The sequence below is a fragment of the Zootoca vivipara genome, chromosome 10, assembly GCF_963506605.1.
Source record: "Zootoca vivipara chromosome 10, rZooViv1.1, whole genome shotgun sequence".
Taxonomy (NCBI): Eukaryota; Metazoa; Chordata; class Lepidosauria; order Squamata; family Lacertidae; genus Zootoca; species Zootoca vivipara.
Genome location: NC_083285.1, coordinates 16362586 through 16383731, shown reverse-complemented (window position 1 = coordinate 16383731; position 21146 = coordinate 16362586). Strand labels below are relative to the sequence as shown.

General features: G+C 44.0%; 1 protein-coding gene across 7 annotated transcripts in view; it reads right to left on the bottom strand.

Moving 5' to 3' along the window:
* Positions 1-20234, bottom strand: part of CADPS2 (calcium dependent secretion activator 2) — a 327080-nt gene extending 306846 nt beyond the window's left edge. For 4 of the 7 annotated variants that reach the window (XM_060279570.1, XM_035128678.2, XM_035128680.2 and 1 more), the window contains exon 1: positions 19727-20234. In XM_060279570.1, the coding sequence (XP_060135553.1) occupies positions 19727-20086 (360 nt within the window). In that variant the 5' untranslated portion in view covers positions 20087-20234. Of the gene's footprint in view, positions 1-18723; positions 19035-19726 lie in introns of those variants that run through there. The other 3 variants (XM_035128683.2, XM_035128685.2, XM_060279569.1) reach the window with 2 other exon arrangements.
* Positions 20235-21146: the final 912 nt, after the last annotated feature.

Sequence of the window (21146 nt, the reverse complement as noted above, 5' to 3'; positions counted from 1 at the left end):
TCTGCTCTACTGTACGCAGATACTTCCGAGCCAAAACAGGGATGACAACTAACCCTGCACTGATCAGTGCTTGCCTGAACAACCATTCCTTCCAAAAAAATAAATACCAGTGCTGCAGATTTCCTTTATTTATTGGCAACCCATCCTACACCTTCTCCCACCAAGCAAAAGGGCATTTATACCAAGGTCATTTAAATTCATTTGTTATTAATCTGTCCCATCTCCTTTAATGAATTAACTACTCACCCAAAATTCTATTACTGGTCAATAGTCCTAGCAACTAGGGGCCTACATAATTTTACTTTTCTCCAACTTTTGCATGTCCTTGGCATATGTCCTGAAGGTGCTTTTCACTTCCTATTTAGGGTTGCCATATTTCAAGAAGTGGAAATCTGGACCATAAAGTTGTGTTGTTTGGTTTTGGGCCAAAGTTGTTGAGCTCCCCCCCCCCCCAAAAAAAAATCACCAGAAATTCAACACTTCTGATAAGGGCTGCCATACGTCAGGGTTTTCCTGGGCATTTTAACTAGTTTCCGAAAATTCCAATTTTTGGTGGATGAATCCCAACTGTGTCCAGGAAATTCCGGCCGTATGGCAGCCTTATTCCTATTGCATCTTACAACAGACATTTAGTGCCAGACCTCAGTTCTGCAGTTGCTTCTAATCTGTATTGCATTGGATACCCAACCATCGCTCTCGCTCTCCCCCTTGACATTAATATGCAATTCTTGCAAGTAAATATTGATGTGGTCGAGTGTGAGAACTTGGCACAACAGCTGTCTAAATTAAATACATTGATATGTATTTGCTTGAAAACCTAATTGCTTAAAGCAAACATTTCAATCTCTTTCAACAGGGGAGAAGCAGCTATAAAGACAGTGTTCGAAATGTTTGGAAAGGCCCAGCAGTCCTATCGATGTTAAAAACTTTTTTAAAAAAAAAAAAAGACTTGAGCTACAGGACACAGGACATTTGTATTACAGATGTAAAAGTTTCCAAAAGCTAACCATTTAAGCACAAAGGGTATCTAAAAAATTGCAAGCCACCGAGTCCATTCTACCATAAAGCTAAAATTTGGCAGAGGCGGTTGGTGGAGTTAATGCCTTTTAATCCACACTTTGGGAAAAGGCTAGATAAGCTAGCTAATTATTTTAGAATTTCCCAAGAGTAATTTGACGGCAGGTGTATCACAATTCTAGATGGAAGTACTATGAAAAACCACCAGAGCTGAACCCAGACTTTTTGATAGTGAAAAAGAACCACCTCAGCTTAATGTTTTCTAGCAGCTCTCAGCATCTTTAACAAACTACAATTCCCAGAATTCTTTGTGGGAAGTAATAACTGTTGACAGTGTTAGAAGCTCAGATATATATAAGCTAATCACCAAATGGGACCTAGGTTACAATCACCACAACATAATGTTTAGGTGACTTTTATTTTTGCAATGGCAGTTATTTTTCATTTCATTTCTAAACCACTTTATATTTTAAAGAAAAAAAATCTCAAAGCGGTTTGCGACAAATTAAAACATCTAACAAAACAATCCAGAATAAAACAAATTCAAACTTCAAGGAAAATAGTTCTGATCCTTCCCTAAGGGACATTTTGCTTTCTTAAGTTGCGTCCAAATCATGCCAATCAAAACGTATGGATTAGACACATCAATGAAGCGTTTCAGTTACACATGTTGTAAACTTCGTAAAGGGAAATCATGTTGACGAAAGTCGGGACTCCACAGCGCCATCTGGTGTCACACTGTCATAACACATATAAAGCACTTTATCTTTACGAATGTAGTTGAATCCCGAGTCTGAGGGGCCAGTTCTTGCAAGCTCTTCTGTTTTCAATCAGAATTGCTTCCAGGTGGAGTGCTTAGGATCACCGTCTCACAGCCTGAACACACAAATTTATTCAACTGCCACACTGATCCTGATGGGCCTCAGTGCAACATTATCCAGCTCTACTCAATTCAATTGAGCTTACTCCCAAGTAAACATAAACAGGATTGGGCTGCATGGCATACCCCCATTGTTCAGCCCGGACACTGAGATCTAGAGCCAAGGGCCTTCTGGCGGTTCCCTCACTGCAAGAAGCAAAGCTACAGGGAACCAGGCAGAGGGCCTTCTCGGTAGTGGCACCCGCCCTGTGGAACGCCCTCCCATCAGAGGTCAAGGAGATAAACAACTACCTGACATTTAGAAAACACCTAAAGGCAGCCCTGTTTAGGGAAGTTTTTAATCTGTGATATTTAAATGTATTTTGGTATTTGTTGGAAGCCGCCCAGAGTGGCGGGGGAAACCCAGCCAGATGGGTGGGGTATAAATAACATAATAATAATACTTTTGGGAGCTGCATTATTTCCATATGTATCAAATGTATTTGCAAGACTGGATACTGATGTTTAGCAATAAGATGAGTCAATATTAAAACAGCAGACCTTGTATGCAGTTATTTCACCCTGATATTTACATGTTTTCTAGATTTGTACGTATTGGGTTTTTAAAAATTATTATTGAAATTCTGCACTACCCTTCCACTGAAGACACAGGTCGATTTGCAATATAAAAACCCCAAAGCACATACCATAAGTACAAACAAAAACAAAACCACACACACACCAGGCAAAAGCATTCATTTTTGTTTGTCCTTATGGTATGCATTTTTGTGTTTTTATATTGCCTAGTGCCTAAATATATATAGCGAAGGTGCCAGGCGAAGCTCCCTGGGGAGAGCATTCCATCTCCCTCCAAAAGAAAAAGAAAATGGTTTTCAAGGGACTTGAAAACCTTTCACCTTCCATGCAATGATAGTTAGGTCTGACCAAGCTAGGGCTACAAATCTATTTCCATTGGGGTTCAACCTGTCAGATCAGCAAAGGCTGGATTGCAACCTTTAAGCAAAGCAACGCTGAGGAATTACACAGCAGTTCTTTTCCTGATTTGATGTTCCATGGGCTCCTGTCACCTTACAAAAATGTCAGATTCTGAACTCATTTCACGGTGTGTTTATGTACACGATCAGAATCAAATTTCCTTTAAGTAGAAGAATGCAGATGCAAACAAGTGAAGCTGTTGCCATTGCAAGACATACCAAGGCTACTGTATCTGACGGTATTAATTTTTGAAGGCCTAATGCATATTTTAGATCCCTAAAAAGTAGCTGCATGGCCATCTCATGACATTGAGAAGCAACTCTTGGTATCCTGCCATGAGGCCTTTGAATCTGTAATTCAAAAATTAATGAAGGGTTGAGGAGATGGTAGACACCAGCTGAGCAGTCAACTGAGCATCAAGCAGCAAGACAGATAATTGCCATGATTTGCCTAAAGCAAAGCGATTTACTTCCCCCCACCCTGTCTTCAATTAAAGCATCATGCCATTCAGTCATCATATGAGCAGATCAAGCCGACATATTATTTTATTGGCGCTAGTCTAGCGTGCTGGTTCAGAGAATGAGCTATGAGCCAGATTCAAAATCTCACGCCAAACATAATACAGTGGTACCTCGGTTTACAACCACAATTGGTTCCGGAAGTCTGTACTTAAACTGAAGCGTACTTAACCTGAAGCGGAACTTTCCCATTGAAAGTAATGGAAAGTGGATTAATCCGTTCCAGGCGATGAAAAACACCCCCTAAAACAGCAATTTAACACAAATTTTACTGTCTAATGAGGCCAATTGATCCATAAAATGAAGGCAATAATCAATGTACTGTACTATAAAATAAACCAGACAGTATTTTAGGTGAAAAAAAAATATTTTAGGTGAAAAAAAATTAACGTTTATTTCTTATCTGCGCTGATGATAGTCATTGTTTGGATGGGAGCTCAAGGTCCTCTTCCACAATCACAATGCCTTCGCGGAGGCCGGGCCTTCACTCCAGGCCTCTGCAAAGACACCGGAGTGTCCAATGCCTTCGCAGAGGCCGGGTCTTCGCTCCAATGCCTCCGTGGAGGCTGGGCCTTCGCGGAGCCATGGGAGCACCTCCGCAGCTGCGGCCCAGTCTTCAGGCCTTCGCGGAGGCCTCCGGAGGCCTCGGAAACTTCGGTTTACTTACTTCCGGGTTACAATCGTTCGTAAACCGAAAATTCGTAAACCGAGGTGTTCGTAAACCGAGGTTCCACTGTATCAGTAAACAAATCTGTCCACAGTCTTAAACACACTTACCTGAGATTAAGCCTCCCAAAATCAATGGGACTTCTGTATACATATGTGTAGAACCGCAATAACATTGTGGTAAGTGTTTCAGCAAGGCAATATACTGGTGAACAAAAGGTGGAGACTTGACAGCTTCCCAGGGGGTAAGCTCAGCTGTACTGATACTTTACAGATACCTTTGCAAATTATAGGGACAGAACTACCTAAATTGTATAGAAATTTATTTATGTATGCTACTACAGCAGCAAGAATGCTACTTGCCCCAAAATGGAAAGAAGCAGAAGTCCCAGAAAAGGAAGAATGGATACAAAAACTTATGGAATATGCAGAAAAATCAAAACTCACCAGAAGAATAAGAAATCAAGAGGACAAACTTTTTGTAAAAGAATGGAAATGGTTTGTTGAATATTTACAGATAAATTGCAAACAGATAAAAACATTGGCAGGATTATTGTAATAACATGCAGTTTTGTAAGAGCTTATATTTAAAGTAGATAATTAAATGAGCAAATTACAGTGGTACCTCACTAGACGAATGCTCTGCTAGACAAATTTTTCGCTAGACGTATGGGTTTTGCAATCAGAGGTTGCCTTGCAAGACGAATTCGTTTTGTGAAAAATTCGTCTAGCGAATCGCAATTTCCGATAGGAATGCATTGAAATTCAATTAATGCGTTCTTATGGGCAAAAATAAAATAAAAAATTCAATGCATTCCTATGGGATTCACAAGGTGAATTTTTCGAAGTTGCGCTCCGTGCCGGCGGTGCGGGGCGAGAGGCGGCGGCGGGGGAAGACCTTCTCCCGCCGCCGCCTCTCGCCTGCCTCCCCCGACACGGAACACAACTTTGGAGGTCTCCGGAGTTGCGCTCCGTGCCAGCGGTGCGGGGCGAGAGGCGGCGGTGGGGGACGGAGCAGAATTGCAGCGGGTGCTGCTTGCCCCCGCCTGTCTTCCCCGAGCCAAGGAGAAAACAGGCAGGGGCAGCCGCCGCACTGCCGCATTTTGGTTCCTTCCCCCCTGGCAAAGGAAGATTAGCTGTCAGCTTCCCACACTGACAGCTGATCTTCCTTTGCTGCTTTCTATGGCCACGCTTCATAAGACGAAGTGGCGGTCATAGAAAATTTTGTCATCTTACGAATGCCTCACCCCACTCCCACCCTGTCCCAGCCTACCCACCATTCTTCCTCAATCATCTTCTGATGCCTCCCTGTTTTTTCAAATGCTATAGTACAAAACCGTCCAACAAAAATTCTCTTCACCAGCACTTTCTCAGTTTTTATTCCCTTTATATTCTGACTCCAGTATGGATCCTGCGCTCCCTCTCTCACTGGGAGGACATTACTCCATGCTGGTTCTCCTTTGGTGACTCCTTGGATCAGGCAGTTGTTCTGTTCCCCCCCCCCCCCGCCTCACTGGGGGAACAAATTCCATTACACTGTCCAAGACTGCTGGTTGTTCCTCTTGCATGACTTCGCTCTCTGTTGGGGTTAATCCTTTTTCTCTGTCCTGACAATTCTGGTTCCTTTCACGCCATTCTGTATTACTTTTACGCAACAATATGTTATTTTGCTGCAGCTCGTTTCTCAAGTCCAAAAACAATTCCAAAAGATCCTTCTGGAAGTCAAGGCCTTCAGACGATGTTATGGCTACAGTTATCCTGTTTATCTCAGATTTCATGGGAACAGAGCACAGCAGGAAGTTGAACAATTGTATTTCCAAAAACCTCAGAAATCAAACTTATGTCCAAACTGGTTATGTTTCTCATTTTTAAAATCTTTTTCGTATCTTAAAATTCTTATGTCCATCTATAAAAGAAGCAATGTCAAACTCTCTTCAGAATTGACAGTTCTCAGTGTCAAAAGGGTAAACAAATTCCTTTCTATTGTGATGTCATAATGGCGGCTTGCTGCTTCCTTCCGGGACCCGACTTCAGTTTCCAGGGGGATTTTCCCTAGTCCAAATTAAGAATTTTTGCAGGGATTTTGATGAATTTAATCCTTCTCCCCTTTACCCTGCCTCCGGGGGAAGGAATTGAGTCCAGTCCTTGATATTTAAAAGATTCCTTTCACTTTTCCGACTATAGGCAAATTAACTGCATTACAGTCCTCACAATGGAGGAGATCCACTTCCTGTTTAAATCTCCTCCCGTGGCCAATTCATTCCAATTATTAAAAAATTTCTTAAATTTCTCCTTTAACTCACGGTATCCAATGTCCTCGAATTTTTTTCAATTTTTAGGAAGAACCGATCGCTGTTGCCTGGCAGGGTCGCAGCTTTGTGCCTCTGAGGTAGCTTTGTTCCAATGTGCCACGATTTGCTCTGACCCCCTGCTCTCTCATCACCCAAAAATAGGCAAACCGGGGGAGCGGGGAGCTCGCTTCTGGCGTCTGCCGGATCCACGTCCCCAAAAAGCTCAATTTGGGGTTTCTCCTGGGGGGCAGCTGCACTGGAGCAGTCCCCCCCCCTTCCTCAAAAGCACACCGTTCTCCTCAGCCGAGGAAAATGGCACCCGCCATTGCTGAGCGATTGGCCGGAAGTCTTTTTTCAATTGTGTTTTATTAAGCTTCAACATTTTTAACATATACAGTCATAATACAGTGTCATATTTTCTCTTATTTTTGTCAGCTTCCTACCCCTTTTCCTATAGAGTTGTTTTTTCTCTCCTGCTGCACCCTATACCTCAAATCCTGCACATGAGATCATCATACTATAATATTTCTTTAAATAGTCCCCCAAAAGGCATCCATTCTTCCATAAAACATTCATCATTAGATTATCTTAATTTTGCTGTTAATTTTGCCAGTTCTGCAGAGTCCATTATCTTACTTATCCATTCTTCTTTGGTGAGAACTTCTTCCTTCCATTTTTGCAAATATAAAATCCTAGCTGCTATTATTACATACATAACTATCTTTTACATTTTTGGGGGAGGGGGATTTCTGCCCTATAACCCCTAAGAGAAACCCTTTGGGCTTTTTTTGATATGCTCCCTTTAAACATTTTTTTTATCTCGCATGTATCATTTCCCAAAATACCCTCACTTTCTTGCAAGTCCACCACAGATGATAAAGAAGATTCATCTACCCGTTTACACTTCCAGCAAAATCTCTTTGCTTCTTCACAGCCATTATTCTGGAAAATGCAAGGTAATATATGCAACTGGAAGCCTATTTTGCAGTGGAGAGCACTAGCTATTTCAGCTACCGTACATTCTCTAGTCGCAAAAAACTAGGCATGCTACTTCTGTCGGTACACTTGGTCTTGCTAGTTCAGGCAACATTATTCTCAAGAAGCATGTGTAAGCATAATTATCCCTCTGAAATGGTTTAAAAAAGAAAACTATGGCTTTGAATTGGAATTAAGGGGGGCGGAATCAAAACACCTTTCATGGCCAGCCAAAATATTTGATGTAACTCGCCTCATAATTATAAGACTAATTTGTTTTTGGCTCAGTTTTGGCTCTGTTCAAAAATTTTTAGATGGAGCAAATATTACCAAGTAGAGCCAAGAGTGCTTGGCATACCACATTACATTTTCAACTGCTGTGTACCTGTTGTACAAGCTCAACAAACATTTAATTTAAAAGGCTTTCTTGGCATTGTGTCGGAACTGAGAAAACAGCAGCACCCCAAAGACCAGCTCTTCAGAGGCATGTAGGCTTGCAATTGTCTTAAAGCTAGGCTGATGGGCTAGGCCTCAGATCCATTTTCCTGTGAATTGGGGGATGTATCAAATATTTTATACTTTCAATTTTCAGTGGACAAGGGACTGGAAAGAATGGGAGCTTCTGGAAGCCTAAACTAGGTATGTACTAAAAACTTGGGACCTATAATTCAAGTTTCCTGCACCAGCCGCTGTAAATTCCCCTTGTGCTCTGTTAGCCCCTAACACTCCCCACCATGAAAATACAGATACTCTATTAAGACAGGTCACCTTTTTAAAAGTTATGTCTAGTTGCAGAGTTTTCCCCTCATGTATTCATCAAAAGATCAGAGGTAGAATTGATGTACTGACATCATATATTAGCTGGTTTTTCGTTTATGATTTGACAGTGGCCGAACAATTTCCAAACAGAAGCCTCCCCTCAAATTCAAAATGTTTCAGAAATAGCTGAACAGACACCACAATAATTTGTATGTGGTAAAGGTGTTTTATTACACCCTTGTCATGCATATATAGGCAAGAGCGTAGAAGGTATATCAGAAAGTATATCAGATTCTTATTTTCTATCTAGGGCAGTGATAGCCAAACTTGGCCCTCCAGCTGTTTAGGGACTACAATTCCCATAATCCCTGACCACTGGTCCTGGTAGCTAGGGATGATGGGAGTTGTAGTCCCAAAACAACTGGAGGGCCAAGTTTGGCCATCACTGATCTACTACGGTGTCAAGAAGAGGGTCTCACATAGCCCTAATAGGCTGGTTTTCTATGTGCAGGGTTCCTGTTGTTTAATACAAAGAACATGTCGTAATGTGAGCCCCCGCTTGCTGTTTGAAGCCATAAAAAAGGTAAAGGTAAAGGACCCCTGGGTGGTTAAGTCCAGTCAAAAGCAACTATGGGGTTGTGGCACTCATCTCAGGCCAAGGGAGCCAGTGTTTGTCCATAGACAGCTTTCTGGGTCATGTGGCCAGCATGACTAAACCTCTTCTGGCACAATGGGACACCATGACACAGATGGCACTGTGGTCTAAACCACTGAGCCTCTTGGGCTTGCCGATCAGAAGGTTGGTGGTTCAAATCCCCGCAACAGAGTGAGCTCCTGTTGCTCTGTCCCAGCTCCTGCCAACCTAGCAGTTCAAAAGCACGCCAGTGCAAGTAGACAAATAGGTACCGCTGCAGCGGGAAGGTAAACAGCATTTCCATGCGCTCTGGCTTCCGTCACGGTCTGTGGACAAATGCCAGCTCCCTCAACCTGAAAGTGAGATGAGAGCCGCAACCCCATAGTCAGCTTTGACTGGACTTAACCATCCAAGGGTCTTTTGCCTGACCTTGAAGTCATAGTGCACAGACACAAGTTTATATCCTCATCTCCTAGTGAGAACTAGGCCTCTATCACTGGCAGAGAGACAAGAGGTTCATCTCTGTGTCCACAGTTGAATAAGTAACTCCTAGAATTATGCTGAACACAGCAAGTCATATGTTCTTTCAGTATCCAATTTACTCTGTATATAAAAAATTCCTCACACATTACCCACAATGCTCTGGCTCTTCTATGCTTCACAGGTACTCCTTGGCTCTGTGGAGAAATTATGAATTCTTCCTCTCAGCCACACAGAGGCTCCCTCCTTCACATCACACTAAACTATGGTTTTCAGCATAAGGATGTCCCAAGATATAAAATAAAATAAAAAATCCTTCCAGTAGCACCTTAGAGAGCAACTAAGTTTGTCATAGGTATGAGCTTTCGTGTGCATGCACACTTCTTCAGATACACTGAAACAGAAGTCACCAGACCCTTATGTATAGTCAGAGGGTGGGGAGGGGTATTACTCAGAAGGGTGGTGGGAATGGGTGGTTGGCTGATAGGAGTGGTAAACCTGTTGGCGACTGTTAACGACTGCAATTGGTCTTGCAGGAAAAAAGCAAGGGGTGAGATGGCTAAAGAAAGCTTTATCATGTATAATGAGATAAGAATCCAATGTCTTTATTCAGACCAGGTCTCTCCATGGTTTTAAGCTTGGTAATGAGTTGCAATTCAGCAACTTCTCTTTCCAGTCTGTTTCTGAATTTTTTCTGTAATAAGACAGCTACTTTGAGATCCTGTATAGAATGTCCTGGGAGATTGAAGTGTTCTCCTACTGGTTTCTCTGTTTTGTGATTCCTGATGTCAGATTTATGTCCATTTATCCTTTGGTGACTTCTGTTTCAGTGTATCTAAAGAAGTGTGCATGCACACGAAAGCTCATACCTATGACAAACTTAGTTAGTCTCTAAGATGCTACTGGAAGGAATTTTTTGTGGTGAGCGCGCATAAAGAACACAGCGGGAGACAGAATGTAGATCCGGAAGGTCGCCCAGAATGAAAGCAGGCACCCCCCTTTATTGTAAATTTTCAGAACTGTCAATGTTTAACTAGAGGTGCATCCTTTGTCCAATGACAATTGGTCAAGCCCCTAAGAGGTGGTGTCCTTGCATAGGTCACATCCTGCCAACACCCCAAAAACCCACCATAAGGGAAGCCCTTGTTCCTCACGTTCACCACGACCATGCCTCTGTCACCTGCCCACTCCTCAAACATCCCCCTCCTCTCTAACTCGTGATCCTTGGTGTTTTTCCACAACTCCACCATTTCCCCATTGTCTTCCTCCTAACCTGGATCTGACCCTTCAGGTTTGGACCAGCCTCCCCTGCTCTAACTCGCTCTAACCAGTTCCATCAGGATCCTCCCAACTCTGGCCAGTCCAGTTGTGACCTGCTGCCCTCTAATGTCCCCCTGACCCAACTTGTGAATGCGTGTTTATGCATACTGATGTACAGGAAGGTTTGCCAGCGCTGTACGTTAAAACTATTGTATGTGTTTGACAGCTGAGGGTTTTGACAGCTAGCTTTCTATTTGATGCGTTTTGCCAACATCAATCTATGATCACTGCTACATTTTTTTTTTAATTTTATGTTTCGACTATGTCAGACCAACACGGCTACCTACCTGTAACCAAGATATAAACACTCTGTACTTAAGAACTCTGCTTCCTGTACTATCTAAGGAACTATAACTTTTAAGTTGCTAATTTGCTGATGGAAGGCTGAATGCTATGCTAGTTAGTGGAAACTCACTGCCTTAAATTCCTTTGTAGATTAGTTTGTTCATTGAAACACCATGTCCTGACCTCTTTCAGTTACTCATAATACAATGTTGCTCAACAAAAAGGATGAGATGGCAGAAAGATTTAAATGTACCCAATGAAAGAGCATACGGTCATTTTGTCACAAGACATAAATTTTCAAATTATCTCAATTGTATTTGCAGACTGTTAAAAAAAACCCTGGAAATTGTCAGAAAGTAGTAGTTAAAACAGTCAAAACACAAATTATTCAACCTATGAGGCAACACTTATATCAAAACTGCTTTCGCATTTATTAGCAGGCGTGTTGCCAAATGGTTGTAACTGGAGCTGACCTCATTTTGCATCTGATGGGTGGAAATGGTATAAACGCTCATCACATTTAGAAACAATTAGAATTCATTAACGAAACTCGGCTCATAAAATTAAGTGTTGTGGTCCCATGGAAGGGATTTTGTAAGCTTTCCAAAATAATATAAGCAGAGCAACTATCCCTTCAGAGATGTGTTTTATTTCAGACTGAGGATTTGTTTTAAATGTGTTGCTTCCATCGCTCTCCCTAATGAATATTCCACAAAAGGAAAAAGCAGTTAATTGTGTCAGATAATATGGGAAGGCCAGAGGGAGTGTTGGGTGATGACCATAAGCTGAGCTTTGGGCTGCTTACATTTCCCATCTCTTTGCAAAATGGAATGTGCATCACAGAAAATTCACTCATTTGATGCCACGTGGAAGCACCAATCTCTTCTACCCTCCCACAACTCTCTGAAGGTCAGAGACCCTCCGTTCATGACCCTGCCGCCATGTTCCTATCATCCATGCACTGAGGAGGAAGTCTACAGACTAGCAGTACATGCATGATTTCCCCATTCATCCAATGTGGAGATCTGCAGAATCGGGGTTCCAATAATGGGGAGGCTTGCTCACATACAACTAGGGATGGGCAATTCTGGTTTTCAACATTGTGATGTATAACCAGCTAAACCTCGTAATATAACGATATATCACAATGTCTGAAATAAGGATGGAGCTATGTAAAGGCATTGGCAGTTTCACAGTCCTTACCACATTGTGATTTTTCCATAGCACACACAGAGACACACACATCAGGGTTGAAATGAATACCACGATATGAACTTCAAATGTACATGCTTGCCTAAATGTGTATATACAGCCTCTATTTACAACCCATGGCAACCATTTTGTGTTGGCACCCACAGCACCTTAAGCAAAACATGAGTTCCAGCACCTAACGTAATGTTGTTGTTTTGGTTTTAAAAAGTAGTTATCTGTACTCATATATTGATAGAAGTGTCACAGGTGGCATCTCAAAATGGCTGCCATGGGCACCCAAAAAGGGTGCAAGTACCCCATATCAGTGAGTACTGCCCCCCCAAAAAAAAACCTGCATTTGTGTGTGTGTGCACACACACAATTTGGATTGTTTATATTTCTAACGGTTGATGTGGAACCAGTAGTACCATATCAAGCAGTGGGCCTTGTTCATCTCCTCATCCTCAGGCTCCCATTTCCAATTCCCCAAAATTAAAAATGGCACTGCTTCAGAAAAATCTCACCTGCCTTTGGACTAGAATCTGGCTTTTTTGGCAACAGGGTTCCGTGCCAGAACAGAGAAAGTGAAAGAACAATTGCTTTTCGGCCATTTCTGCATTTTTGAGGGCCTTTTACAATGAACTTACAGAGCATGTATCTGCACTTTCCTATATGAAGCTTGTCGTAGTTTTAAAAACCACAACTCTTTCTTTTTATACTGTTAGAAGTTGTAACAGTTGCACACCAAGTTGTAACAAGCTCCCTATAAACATACACATGCAAGCTGATGTTTTCATTTTGTTGCTCATGCTGCAAATAACTTCCCATCGTACATAAACTCAAGCATCTTTCCAAGAAACATTATTATTACTACTATTATTATTATTATTATTATTATTATTATTATTAGCTTAAATAAAAAAACTCCTGCCACCAGCAAACCTCTGGAGCCACTGGATGAGCTGCTGTGGGGACTGGGAATGTTCACTAACAAATTCTAAGTGCTCAAAGAGAAAAGTCACTCTAAGTTTGAAAGGTCAACTTTTGCACATTTAAAAAGAGAGAGAGAGAGAGAGAGAGAGAGAGAGAGAGAGAGAGAGAGAGAGAGAGAGAGAGAGAGAGAAGCATGTGCTCCTGCTCAGGATCCCTGCTTCAGATATAGGCAACAAGCATCCGAAATTCACCAGGTGCATTCTGTACCTGGCTATGAGCCACTTGTGACCAATAAAGATGCCCGGGTGCCAGGATGGCGTCTGACGTCAGCACCATCTGGAGGTACATGCCTGGAGAATCCTTGGATCTTGCCTGTTTTCACACACTAGCAACACATCCTGTAGAATTCTACCAGTGATATCACAATCAGAACTAATTTCGGGAACCCAAAACCATGTTGGAAAATAAAGACTTTTGAGCCGCCTGGCCCCAAAATGGCAACTAGACATTCCGGTTTTGGTGACTGTAGCCTTGGTTTAAGGAGCCACTTGGAGCCTAGATATTATATATATATATATATATATATATATATATATATATATATATATGAGTTTCTAACACTGCAAACAATGATCCCATCGAGCATGAAAAGGCTATCACTGCATCCGTTAACAGCCTGTGTCAAGCAACGGGAGACAATCCCCGGGAGAATTCCCTGGGGAAAGTCATTTTCAGTAGCATAAAAATAGCAGCACACCTCGCAAGATACTGGATGCGGCAAATGCTTCATGTTGAGCAAGTGTGAATGAGCAGACAGAAGTAGCCAGTTATTAATCCTTAGCAGCAACATAAAACGAAAAGAACACCGGGGACCAGCAAATCACCCCTTGGAAAGTTAGGTCCTTAAAAAAAGAAGAAGAAGGGGGGAAAGCACAATTGTCAGAAGGTTGAACTCTGGAAATTTATTGCATAGACCTGCGACTCCAATCACTCGTTTTTTCAAAGGGCGACGTTAATAACTTGTTTGACCATGACAGCAATCTATTGAACAGAATACACAGGAACTAAGTACAGACGATGTGCTGTCTTTTGAGGGACCAAGTGCGTGTGAAATCCACACAATGTCTGCACTGCTATCAGCCTGTGAAGGTTAGCTATTCATTTGTCCTGAAGAGGGAACTGGTGAAGAAAAAGAGGGAACTGGTGAAGAAAATGGGCAGGCCTTCACTCAGAGTCAATCGACAGCCATGCCAATGCAGGATTCTCAAAGGCACCATTATTTTAGTGTTCGAAATTAGCCTGGTGCCAGACACATTTTGCACCTAGCTATCGGCCACTTGCAACCAAGTGAAGATGCCTGGACGCTAGGATGGTGCTTGACATCTCTACGATCTGGAGGTGTGTGTCTGAGGATCCTTGGATCTTGACCAGGCACCCCCAAACTTTGGCCCTCCAGATGTTTTGGACTACAATTCCCATCTTCCCTGACCACTGGTCCTGTTAGCTAGGGATCATGGGAGATGTAGGCCAAAACATCTGGAGGGCCGCAGTTTGGGGATGCCTGATCTTGACTGTTTTCACATACTCAAACCACATCCTGTAGAATTCTATCAGTTCCATTAGTTATATTTTTATCTGCACAATCAGAATGAATTTTAGGAAGCAACAAGCTTTTTCTATGCTGCCTGAACAGGAATAGTCACCATTAGGAAAAAGAATTTGGAATGGTCCCTGGATCAAGTGACTTTTCTTCTTTAAGTTCTCAAAGCTTAACCTACGTCAAGGTTGTCATCTGAACTAGCCAGATGTTTAACTGAGAATCAATCACAATCAGTTCATCATTTGAAAAATAAGACTTTAGTGCCATCTTGCCCCAGAATGGAAACTAGACATTCCGTTTTGGCAATTGCAACCTTGCTTTAAGGAGCCATTTGGCACCTAGCCTATACAGGGTGTCTGAAAAGTAACTGTAAACCTACTATAAATGCATAGTTACTTTTCGAACACCCTGTATATCGGAGTTTCTAACATAGTTTCGACTTACAGAGAGAAATTACCACAAGCTTAGGCCTAAACTCTCCACATGGCAAAACTGTACGACTCTGAGGTACATGTCAGGCATGTGGGGAGGGGAAAGAGAAGAGACAGGTTGTTGTAGAGAAAAGGCCAGAAAGACTTATCATAGGATGAGTTATCTGTTTTACCATCCAAGGAGTTATTTGTCTCTGTCACATCTCACTTCCACCACTAAACATTGAAGAACAACTGTAGGAAGTTTCCTGCAGTGTAGATATTCAGATGGAATGCCATGCTTTTGACCAAACTATTTATCTATTACAGGAACCTCTACAGACCTAGCACTTGTTTTTAGAAGTCTGAGGTGAGTTTCCTATTGCTTGGAGGACATAACTCACATGATGGTAAATCACCAACACAACGCATGGAGAAATCAATTAGCAAAACCTGCACACAGTCTAGTGTGCAGCAGGAATGGAAAACTTAATCTGAGGTCACTATCAATACAAAGAGATGTGCCAAGGCCCTGTGCCTTAATTTTAATCATAATCTATCTACATTTGTAATCACATTTGCAATCTATTTTGTTCCGGATCTGAATATGCTTTAAACCATTTATGTTCAGTTTCGCAGCTTTAAAATTCCGAAGGCTGAAATCTGAATTGTGGGTAGCTTTTACCCTTAAACAGCAAGGAAAAGTAAGACTGCCAGAGTTGCTTAGTAATAACTGGTATAGGGAATAACATTGGTATAGGGAATGTTCCATTAGCTCCTTCTACGCCATAACCTGGGGGGTTGGAGGAAATAGAACTGGGTCAAGTGGACCTCTGCATGGGAGCCATGCTGATCCAAATGACTTGTGATTTGTGGTGCAGAATCCAAAAGAGCCCACCACATCTGAGCTGACTGGTCCCCTCCAGTTCTCTCCCAATTCTGGGACACAGACGTCTAAGAGGAATGAAAGGGAGAGGCACATGAAGAAATGATGGAGACGACATAAATGGACAAGCTCAAAGTAGTGACAAATAAAGAGCAAGAAAAAGATGACAGATGGGGTTGCTGTGCATCAAGAACAAAGACAACTAATCATCTGCTGCGAGAAGGTATCAGGAAGATACCTTGCAAAAGAACTCAGTGTGCCTTGTTTCATTCCAAGAGAGGCATCAGTCTTCCAGTGCTCTCCTACATATTTATTTTAAAAGGTTAACATCCTTTAGGATCTGGAGGTCTGAAGATCTCGTTTTTATTAACCAACTCCTAGATCTGCTGGTTTCTAGGTGCACAAACATATCCAGGAATATTTTGCAGACAAACCCCCCCCCCCAAAAAAAAGAACACTAATGCAGAACTGAATAATTTAGCAGTTTGAGAAATGCCAGAGAATTCAATGAAACTCAGAAAAGAAAAGGAAACTTCAGTAGCCCCTGCAATTTATACTCAGGGGTACAAAAAGAGAACAGCAATTATTTACTAATCTAGAACACAGAAAATCAATACCAATCGGCTTTGCCCTTACAAAACAGGTTTGTGAAGTCTTCAGTTTCTCTGTGCTACAGTACAGTACCATTCATTGTTGGGTCCATTTAGCATTATTTGCCTAAATAAAGCCATGTGCTTTAGTCATTCTCAAACAGTTGGATTCCAGTGGGCCTACAGAATTATTGTTTTTTAAGGACACTTAAATGAAGCTGCAGTTGGAACAAGTAAAACATGCCAAATAAACAGGGAAGGTTTCAAAGAAGTTCTCAAAACCCACATCTCTCAGTACTAGCATTTAAGCAAGATTGATGATCACATCTACGGGCTTCTATTGCAGACACAATTCCACTGCAAGATAGAAATTAATATGCCCGTGTGAAATGTACGTAAATGCCCAAAGCAAATGAATCTCAGGTCCATTACCGGTAATTACAGTATACAGGAGCCATCACTTCTGAGCAACGATTACAGGTAGCATTTAATTCAGGATAAGATGTCAAATGTTTTTCACCCAATACCCATCATTTAGTCTGCTCTTCAGAGGCCAATTCTACCACAATTATTATTGTTATGCCATTGATATACAGTAATCACAAGAGTCACAATAAGGTATTATCATAACTCTTGGTAACACCACACCAGACAGTCAAGAGAATAGCACTGCATTACCCCAAATAATAAAGCCTCGAATGACAATCTAGTAGGTATTACGGAGGAAAATGCCATTAAGCGGCTCCCTCCAAACAAAGGTTTTCTCTTCATGGGCACCATTTTAGACCATGATGGAGGAATTCACGTGGAAAATGCTACGCCAGGACTGAAAATACTTCTGAACTTCTCGTGATACCTCCAGGAGCTGGCAAGAATCTAGAAGAGAAAGTTGCCTTCTACCGAGAGAGACCATTGGTCCATCCGGCACAGCATTTTGGCCACTCAACAAACACACACCTTGCTCTATGCTGATTACACTGACGGGAAGCAGCTCTCCAAGGATGCAAAGAGGAGTCTTTTGCAGCCTTATCCGGAGAGGCCAAGGTTTGAACTCGAGAACTCATTCTGTATGCAAAATATGTGGTCTCTCGTTGAAACACAGCACTTCCCCTAGCAGGCTGCTCACAGATCTTTCCGGAGGTGTTCAGATTGGACATGGAGTTTTAATCAAATCTGTGGTCTAAAAGCATTCACCTGAAGGCCAATCTCACACTGAGATCTGGCCCTAAAAAAGAATGGGGTCCAATTTAACTCAAGGAAATGGAGCTGAAGAGGAGGATAAGGAGAAAGGTGAACCTATGTTAGGGATGAGAAGCCCTGTTTTCACCCAACATGCCATTCAAAAGTTGTTGTTTTTAACCCCCCATACTTTATTATGTTCAGGGACATCCTAAAATAAAAGACCTTTCAATGAAGTCAGCCCCTCTCCCTTTTGCAACTAAAGGATGCTACTTGTGAAGAAGCTCATCCCTAAATAATGCTTGGCTAGTCAGATACAATTCTGTTCCGTTTTATTGGAATGTCAATAGCTTCATTTCATTGGGCGACGGTCTCTTAACACACAGTTGCACAGGGGACCCAAGCAAAATGGATGTCTTGTTTGTTGCCTGAAGCAATTTCTACTCTATTATTTCCCCCAAGCATCTTGCTTTCAATCACCTGCTTTCCAAAGGAAACCATGTATCACCTTCAAGAGGCACAGAGAGAGATGCTTCAGTAGGAGGAAAACAAGGCCGGTCTCAGCAACTGGGGATAATATGGGGAGCCCATATTATAACAAAGTATCAGCAGACTGGAGTTGCTGCAAGTTGGTGAAGCTGTTATAATAAACAAAGCCACATAAACCCCTTAGGTTCCTCAAGAGTAAGCCCTACTGAATTCAAGCAGCACCAATCCACCCGGTTCCCCAATGTTCAGCCCTTCCAGTGTAATATCTCCAAATTTTGTTCTGTACTAGCCTAACCTCTAACTGCAATCATTTACATGCCGTTAGGATGTCAGCCCCATTCAATTCTCTGGGACTTCCTTCCAGGTAAGTGGGTACAGGACTGCAATTATGAAGACTGCAGTCCAAAAAAAAATACTTATTGGGAACTGTGCCCCACTAAACACAGCGGGATGGGGGACAATAGCTCAAAGCACACGCTTTGCATGCAGAACAGAAAGTCCTCGCTTCCTTCCCTGGCATGGCGTAACCAGGAAAGGCTTGAGAGCAGCTGACTGCCTGTGTCAACAATGCCAACGGTATGCGTCTCTGGCTATAAAGCAGATTCCTATGTTTCTATATCCCGCATTTAATCGCACGGGGATTACTCTGCAGGGAGCGTTTCCTTCCGGCTTTCCGGCTCCACAGCGAGCAGCAGTTGACGTTTCTTGAGGAATCCGCGTTACACGACCGCCAAGACTTGACCCCACCAACCCAGCCGTCTGGGCGCCTGCCCGGGAGCTGCGTGCGCTCGAAGAGCTGCTTTCCCTCCCCAGGATCCTGCTAACTAGGAAAGAGCGCCTCAACCTGTTGCAGCAAAGGAAGAGCGGCAACGCCATCCAACAGGCAGCAGATGCGCGCACAGGCATTTCTCAGCTCACAGGGGAAGAGTTTACTTCCCTGTCTCTGCGCCGTGTGACCCACTGACACAAAACATACTGCAGCCAGAAAGAAAAGGAGGGGGGGGGGAGTTCGATATACTGAAAGACCAGGTGGAAGAACCGAGAAGATCCTGCGATCCACTGTGAATCTCTACTTCCCCTCACCCACCTACGGACATGAACGTCGGCAGGGGGCGAGCGGGCAGCTGTGCCCCCCTCGAGTAAATAAATAAAAATAACAAAGTAGAAATTGCAGACAATTTTTGACAGATTTTTCTGAGCACTTGAGGTCAAAAGAAAGTAATTTAAAACAACTGTTGATGAGACATTGCATTGGGAGTCTGCTAGACAGAGGGTGATGACAGGTGGGTGTCCTGCCCGCCCCCAATAAATCCTGGCTACTTGTCCCCCGCAACAGAAATCCTGTCTCCCAGAACCCATACATTGTTGGGAACGGCATCGCTGCGCGGAGATCTTCCGGGCACGCATTGCAATGCAGGCGACTTGCAAGCAGAGGCTCGCGCTACCAGTTGCATGCGATGCCTGCAGTTTCCTGCTCTGGAGGCTGAAAGTGGGAGGGGAAAGTGGCTGGAAAGGGAAAGTCCTCCCGCCCGCCGGACCTTTCCGCCCCCTAGCCAAACCATCCGCCCGCTCAGAAGAGGCGGAATGGGAAGCATCGGCGCGTCCTGCGGCCGAGCCCGGCTGGCGCTGCGCTCCGGGCGCTGCTCACCTTCTGCTGCCGCCGGGCCATGTCGGTGGGCTGCTTGGCGTTGAACGGGTACGCGATGCAGCGCACGATGAAGGCGTAAAGCTGCAGCCGGAGCCGCTTCTCGCTCTCTTCCTTCTGTAGCCGCTCTTGCTCTTCCCTGCCTTCGCTGCGCACCGAAGGGCTAGGGCTCGCCGGGCGCCCAGACGCGCCACCACTGCCGCCGTCTCCAACGCCGCGGTTCCCCGGGCGCCCAGGCTCTCGGTGCGGGGCAGGGAGGGTGCGCGGCGAGCTGGCCGCCGCCGCCGTCACCACCAGCACCTCCCGCCGGTCTTCGTCCAGCACCTCGTCCGACTCTTCTTCGCTGGACGACGGGTCCAGCATAATGGTGCCCGCTCGCTCCCCGCAGCCGTTTGGAGGCGAGAAAGAGCGCCGCGCGCAAAGGCGCCTGCAGCTGCCCGACCAGCGCGCACCTTTCCGGACACGTCGAGCTTCCACGCCCGACTATTTCCTACCAGCGAGCCGGCGGCGGCAGCCGTGAGAAAGAGAAAGAGAGGGAGGGAGGGAGGCGGAGTTTGGGGAAAAGTGGGTCGAGCTTGGGCACTGTTTTCCACCGGGGATCCTATCAGAGCCCGCGCTGGCCTGTCACTTCTCCGACAGCGGCTCCGCCTGGCCGACAGCAGCGGCGCCGAGACGCACAGGTGGGAAACCTGTAGCGCCCACAACAAGCAACACGTGGAACAGAAGGCGAAAGGCACGCCGCGCCAGGCCAGACGAGCTAGCCGAGCTAAAGACCCTTTCTCTTTCTCAGTGAGCAGGATCAGCCACGTGCTTTCAGTGCTCCCGGGCCCTGCAGTTGCCCAACCTTGCTGCCTTTATAACCCAGCAGCTTTATACTGCAGCTCCGCCCGCTCCGCCCCCCCCAGCCTCCCCCCCCCACCTTAAATACCGGTACACTTGCAGGGCTCCCTCAGTCTTTGGATAATATTTCTTATTGCAAAACTATTTGAGAACCATAAACCACAGGATTCTCTCTCCTTCCTCAGGGAAATTGGGTTCTTTTGGGGGTGGGGGGGAATCTAGGGGTTCTGATAGGTAAGGGTGCATGGGCATAGCCAGGGGCACAACTGTCCCCCTAAATCAAGTAAATAAATAAAGATACTTAACTAAAAGTAGAAGTTGTAGAAAGATTCTGACAGCTTTTTCTGAGCCCTTGGGGTCAAAAGAAAGTAATTTAGAACAACTGTTGTTGAGATATTGCATTCCGAATCTGCTAGACAAAGCTAGAGGATAATAACAAGTGGGTGTTCTGCCCCCATAACATAAATCCTGGCTAGGGCCATGCCTATAGGCAGCATAATAAACAGAGGTGAGGAGAGTAGTGGAGGCAGTTCTGAAAACCCTAGTACTATGTGGGAGCCCATGCTGGTATTTGCCCCTGGGC